A 7,044-nucleotide genomic window follows, 5' to 3' on the forward strand; every position below is an offset into this window, starting at 1 on the left:
TAACCATCCATTTGCCTGATTCTGGTTTTCCTGAAGACATCATGTAATACCAGACATAACAGGATATTCCTAAAGTGTTTACTCAGGGATCTTAGCAATCTCCCCTACATGCTCACTGGATCATCCAGACTCAATCCAGTTTTTATCTTCCCTCTTGCAACCTCCAAAACAAATCATAACCTTCCTCGTGGTACCAAAGAAGACCAGAAATGTGGTCCCCTTCCTTCTTCAGTATCTACCGAGCTACTCTAGCATCTTATTTGCTTCTTGGGTCAGCGCCCTTTCCTAAACTATGTGTCTCCCCAGCCCCCAGCCTAACCTTCCCCTGTCCATTAATGACTGCTCACAGATGAAAGACACACACATGAGAAGGAATGCATTTTTATGGGAAGCATGTTCCAGACAGGAGAAGAACTACCCCAGGAACGGGTAAAGTTGGTGATATTCAAATCTGAGAATAGTTTGAAAGCATTGTAACTGACAAACTGGAGCTGGAGTTAGACTCCTGCTTCATATGGTTTGCACTTTCCACTTTCACTAAAAATTTTAGGCAGCACTTTTCGTGATTTAGACAGGTTAAGTATGGAAGTTCATATTTTCTGCAGGCATTTCGGCATGTGCCTTGGTGAAGCTGGCATGGATTCCAAGACTCTTCTTGGTTCTTGCCATAATAGGATCTGTACAGGCCACCTGGGAAAAACACAGCCATGTTAATTCCTATGCAGCAGTGATAATAATAGGAGTAGAGAGGCATGATTTAAAGACAAGCCCTACAAATATTAAGAGCATAGGATATGGAGTCAAAACCACCTCAATTCAAATCTGGACTCTTTCATTGTGGCTTTTCATCCTCAAGCAAGGTTACCTCCATTCTCTGGCTCATGCTTGCATCATCTTCACAATAGGTATACTAACAGAGTCAACTTCTTAATAATTTTATGATGAATAAATTAGCATACATCATATGCTCAGAAAAGTATCAGGCACATAATAAGAAGGAATTAAATATTAGGTAGTGTGGTTGATATGAAAGTCTCTTCTTGAGGGTCCAGGATTTCAAGGACTGCCACTGGGAGCATGTATTGACATGTTTTCAAATGCTCATTTGGATGTATATTTCTCACACACAGCTCTCATCAGAGTTAACCAGCACCTACTTTGAGGCAAAGAACACTTATTTGAGCAGCTGCACATCTTTGTAGTCTGAAACATTTCTGCAAATATATACAATACATGTCTCTCTTTGTACTTTGGCCCCACAGAAATAGATACTGTATGTACATGGGCAGCACACACACAGAAGCACACATGCACAATTCATTTTACTCACTCATCCACATTCACACGTAAATTGAGCATATATGTACACATGTATATGTACATATGTGTATACACACGAGCATCTATCACACACTTTCCACATATGGCTAAAGCCCATTTGTGAATAGTGATAGCTATGTGTTAGTCATTGAGATCCGTGTATGTGTATATAGGCTCTTCAGCTGAGAAAGTTCTTGACAGTTTGTCAGCATTCTGTACATATAAGTCATCAAGTGGTATTAGGGCTTCCCTGGTGGCTCAGACAGTAAAGAATCCGCCCGCAATGCTGGAGACCTGGGTTCCATCCCTGGGTTGGGAAGATCCCCTGGAGAAGGGAATGGCTAGCCACTTCAGTGTTCTGGCCTGAAGAATTCCATGGACTGTACAGCATGGGGTGACAAAGAGTAGGGCCCAACTGAGCGACTTTCAGAATTAGTTACCTGTTGGATCTTCCAAAGACAAAGGAACCACTAGAAAGAAAATAATACTAATGATCACAACCGTATACGTTCAGCATCTACAATATATCAAGCATTTTGCAAATCACATTTCACTGAACCCTCATCAAACCTTCTGTTATCTCCATCCTTTAGATGAAGACATTGAGGCTCAAAGAGAGCATTGTTCTGTCCACATTTCCATAGCTTGTATTTCAATTTCGGGACTACACGATAGACTATGCTCTTTCTTCTCTGTATCACATTCATGGTGTTAGTGTTAGTTGCCCCGTCATGTCCAACTCTTTGCAACCCCATGGACTACAGCCTGCCAGCTCCTCTATCCATGGAATTCTCCAGGCAAGAATATTAGAATGAGTAGCCATTCCCTTCTCCAAGGGATCTTCCCAACTCAAGTATTGAACCTGGGTCTCCTGTATTGCAGGCAGATTCTTTACCACTGAGCCATGAGGGAAGCCTCCAATTTCTGGTCTACATGATAGACCATGCTCTTCCTTCTCTGTATCACATTGCCTCTTTTGTAATAGGATTTGTAGGAGAGGGTAGCATCTTCCTGCATGACATCTGCAGACAGAAGGCCTTCCACAGCTTTCAACAGATAGTTCAAAATCCATAGCTTAGCATTCAAGGACATTTGCAACCATTCACCCATCCTCTTCTTCCACATCAGTTTATCAGCATTCACTCTGCACCAAGGCACACATTCAGTGTTATGTATGGAGAGGTCTCCAAATGCCCACCCACATTAATAAAAATTGGGAAAAGCAAGTTTGATGTTATTTCCTGCATGGAAAAAAGTGTCTTCTTAGTTTTTTGACAATAAAAAGTGAAAACTTTCAGGTTTAGGTGATGTAAGAGAATGGAAGGGGAAGGAAGGAAGAAAAATGCCTCAGTAGCAGATACCCCATAGCACTGGGGTGCCGGCATATGTATAAGCTGCACCAGAAATGGGCACTTCAATCCAGGGAAGGCACTCATTTGCTGCTACATCAGCCGGCTTGCTGGTTAACCAGAGGAAGGAGATAAAAATGGCATCCCTTCGTCCATGCTCCAGGATCATGGTACCACTATGTTTCCTACAGTGGCCCTCACACTCATCATGAAATCTATCTCTTTTTTGGCACATCCTACTTATAGGAGGAAAGGAGCTTTGGGGGTTCTTTCCAGTTACATCTACCCTCTCTTGTCCAACATCTGAACTGGAGGACTGCCTGCTTCTCCCAAATCCATTGGATAGAAGGCAAGACACTCAAGATCTTCTCTTTCTAGTCACCAGAGAGTGGATAGGGACATAGATATCAAGAATGACAATCAGGCAAGCTGACGTTTCCTTTCCACATGAAAATCAGGTCAAGGCAGCCCCAGGAGAATTCTACTTGTTGTTCAGTCACTCAGTTGTGTCCGACTCTTTGTGACCCCATGGACTGCAGCACACCAGGCTTCTCTGTTCTTCACCATCTCCTGGAGCTTGCACAAACTCAAGTCCATTATAGCTTTTCACTCCTTCAGCTGTTCTGACTCTGTATTGCCCTGCAGCATAATAACACTCACATCAAGTTAATGTCACTGCTGATGATCCTTCCATCTTCAAATTGAAGTCAGAAGAGACCTGGTCTTAAATGCCAGCATTGTCCCTGACCTCTGAATCTCTGGCCTGAGTCTCCCCATGAGAGAAATGGGAACAGGAAAGTTTGCACCTGATCAGGAAATCTCAACTGTGTTTGTGAAGAAGGTGGTTAATTAGATGTGTCATAATTTGTAATAACCTAGAGTTTCCCAGAAAACACTCTTCAGGGCTCTTCCTTAAGTGAGGCACACAACCCTGCTGACCTCACAATCACCCATAGATGTTGCCCAGCTCGTTTTCCTACACTGGACTTGTTTTAAGAGCAAGTTAAATATTATAAATTAAAAAAACACCACTTATGTTCTTAACTCTTCTAAAGAACTCCATCCAGAGTTAGAATCAATATGATAAATGACTTCTCTGCCGGATGTGCTCCCTAAACATGATCCTCTTCCATCTACCTTCTAATGTTTTTCCTACTCACGCATGTTTTAGACATAAGTCATTTATATGTCCATTCACTGAGTAAACATTCATCAAAATCTGCTCTGTACAAAGCACTCAGATAAATACCAATAATACAGAATTTTAAAAGAGTCTTAGCTTTCACAAAGTTCAATTTCACATGTATATGTTTGGGGGTGATGAAAGGAAAACATGACTTTGATTATTCCAGAAAAGCTTGTACAGAACTGTTCCTGCCCATTAATTCTGCCAGGTGAAAGTATTAAACAGTTAAAGAAACAACACTATGTACAACTTTTGAAGCATTGAATCCTGTCTTCCAGGCTGTCTTCCTTCCTTCCTTTTTTGTTGCTTTTTTGGGGGACAAACCCACCTGTGGTTTCTGCTATTACAACATGGAAACTGAACTTTAACAAACATGAGAAAAAGTGTATTTCAAGTAGGTAGGATGAAACAGGATGGGAACAAGGGGTAGGTAAGTGTGAAGCAGAAAAAATAGGGGGAGGGGAAGGGGAGGGGGGAAACAAAAAGGAGAGGGAGGAAAAGAGGAAGAGGAGAAAACACTAAGCACATTGACTCTGAATTCAATCCCAAGAAAGGAGAGACAACCTTGGTATTCTATAGGGTTGGGTTGAGACCACTGCCTTGTCTCTCTGTACTGTCCAAAGTTTTATGGGAGAGCCTTGAAGACATTCCAGCCTCCTGATTTCATTTATCCTCACTGCCTACAGTTATATCTACTGTTCTTCAGTGCCCCTGAAAAATCGTAAGCAAGAAACTTTTTTAAAAAGTTTGAAAATATTACTGCATATTTTCCATCCAGCATCTGTCCTCCCCATTTCAACAGATGCAGCTCTGCTGTGATAAATTTGACTGTCTTCTTCAACTTTATTCATCGCCAAATTCAGGCTAAGCCAACCCCTTCCTAGATAAAGCCTACATACACTCTGCTTGAATAACACACCTACGTGAACCAAACACTTACCTAAAACTCTCAGCCGTCTCTTCTGAATACCGATCTAAGGTTCAATAATAAAACTTAACACAAACATAACACTGGCCAAGTCATTCAACCCCAATTCGCAGTGTCAACCCAAAATATAGCCCAACTATGAACTTCACTCTACCATAGCTCCCAGTTCTACCCAACTTCATCCCAGCTCAAAACAAAAACAAAAACAAAAAGCCCCCACAAAAAACCACCATTCCCTCTCCAGACTACAGCAAAATATTTGTCCAGCCCAATTCATTTATAGAATTTATAGAATTGCTCACCCCCTGCTGATACCCATTTATTTTTTCAATATTCCTCTATCTCTGAGGTCACATACTATCCCCACTACAATGCACTCTCCAAACTCCAAATTACCATTGATTCTTCCTATAGCTCCCCAACTTGGATCTAATCTCTCACACTAAATCCATGAATCAAACTTCCATCCCAATTACAGCATTATCTGAAATGCTTCATTCAACACTTCACTATCCTAGGAACAACAAGAACAACAATCTTAAATTTGTTTTGGCAGAGCAAAGCCAGGGCGATCTTGACATGAGATGAATCTTGGGAGTAACATTCTAAACCTGAGACCAGAAAAGGCTTTAGGTAGTGCCTACTATATGTGAGTAGGAGTCATCTCAGAAGTTACCAAGATACCAACAGCACAAGCAAGACCCCAGAACCTTTGAGAGAGGTCTGAGTTACCTGGAGTCTTATGAACCAGGATCAGAAGGATGGAAATGGTCATTAAACAAGGCTTCATGACTGATATATCCAGAGAGAATGGAAGGTTGTGTTGCAGGGGACTGAATAGATATCATTGCAGTAGGACAAGGCCCTCCCTTTATTAGTTTTGGAAATGAGCCAGGTTTGTGTTCAGTGAACTAAAAGAGATGAGACATACCTGGGGTTAGCCAGGCAGAAGGATAACACATATCCCATGTCTAAGTTGGACACTCTGTGTAAATGTGGAAGATTTGCCAGCAGCACCCATGTCAAAGTGGGATTTCCTTCCCAGTCAGAAAAAAAAGGCAAATGAGAACCAGCTGGCATTTTGTGTGAGATAAATTAAAATGAATGAATAAGTCAATTAAACAAGCAATCAATGAGAAAATTGACACATCACTCTAAGAAATAAAGATTCCTTTTTTAAACATATGTCTTTATTTTCTTAATGGTAGAACGTCCCCCTCTATCAGTTATTCTTACTGTATACCCAATCCTATACTAGGCATCATGGAAGAAGAAGGAAGGAAACAAAGAAAGAAAAGATGGAGAAGAAAAATTGAATGGGAAATGTACATGGATGAAGAAAGGAAGAGAAATGAGGCAAAAATTATGAGGCATATTTACCATGAATCTACCATGTACCAGTTTCTATACAAAAATACCATGGTATAGATATGAACACTTACTACAACACTATGAAGTTAGATAGTATTTTCCACTTCACAGATGAGGACAAGAAAATTTGAAAAGATGTTGTAAGATCCTGAGACCACATATCTAACATAGCATAGAGTCTAGAAACAATATCTGCTTTTGAAATTCTGAATCTGTGAGTGGAAGGGCAGAAAATGAGAAATAAAGCAAAAGCATATGCAAGTTGCTAAAAACAGAGACTAATAGCTGTTTTAGACAATACATTTTTAGTTTGGGGAATTCAGTGCTCTTCCCTTGAGAAACAGGAATGAAAGGATTTTCTAGAGGAGGTCACATTGACTTTTTATTCCAATATATCATGTGGAAGATGAATGGATAAGTCTAGTGTTTTGAACAAAAGCCTAGAAATAAGAGAAAATGCTCTTTGAAAAGCCTAGGATAGGATTTCCATAGCCTGATGTGAAAAGGCAAATGAAACTGGACTAGCCCTCACAAAAGCAAATGGAATTGTGCTACTCCTCCCACTGTAAGCAATTATAACACAGGAAAAAATATAGAAAGAATAACTGCACTTCATTGAATTAAAGACAGAGCAGAAATGAAAAAGCAACCTACAAAATGTGAGAAAATATTTGCCAACCATATATCTAATCAGATTTAATATGCAAAACATAAAAGGAATTCAATAGCAAAAAAATCAAATAATCCAATTTTTTAGATGGACAAAGGACCTGAATAGACATTTTCCCAAAGAAAATTTTCAAATGGCCAACAGGTACATGAAAAGGTGTTCAAAGTTACTAATGATCAGGAAATGGAAATCAAAACTCCAATAAGATATCACCTCACAT

General features: G+C 40.2%; 1 protein-coding gene across 1 annotated transcript; it reads right to left on the reverse strand.

The window, feature by feature from the left end:
* Nucleotides 1-445: 445 nt before the first annotated feature.
* DEFB116 (defensin beta 116) lies at nucleotides 446-5,576 on the reverse strand. The gene is made up of 2 exons (XM_043478965.1): nucleotides 5,516-5,576; nucleotides 446-690 (listed from the first exon to the last, which is right to left on the reverse strand). Exons 1-2 carry the CDS (start codon nucleotides 5,571-5,573, stop codon nucleotides 446-448), a joined length of 303 nt encoding a protein of 100 aa, XP_043334900.1. The 5' UTR covers nucleotides 5,574-5,576.
* Between the last annotated feature and the right edge of the window lie 1,468 nt (nucleotides 5,577-7,044).

Source organism: Cervus canadensis, chromosome 10 (assembly GCF_019320065.1).
Source record: "Cervus canadensis isolate Bull #8, Minnesota chromosome 10, ASM1932006v1, whole genome shotgun sequence".
Lineage (NCBI taxonomy): Eukaryota > Metazoa > Chordata > Mammalia > Artiodactyla > Cervidae > Cervus > Cervus canadensis.

Coding starts and splice junctions, on each gene's coding strand:
- DEFB116 (XM_043478965.1), bottom strand. CDS start 5,573: ATGAAGCCTTGTTTAATGACCATTTCCATCCTTCTGATCCTGGTTCAT. Junction 691..5,515: donor CCTGGTTCATAAGACTCCAG/GTAACTCAGACC, acceptor TGTTTTTCCCAG/GTGGCCTGTACAGATCCTAT.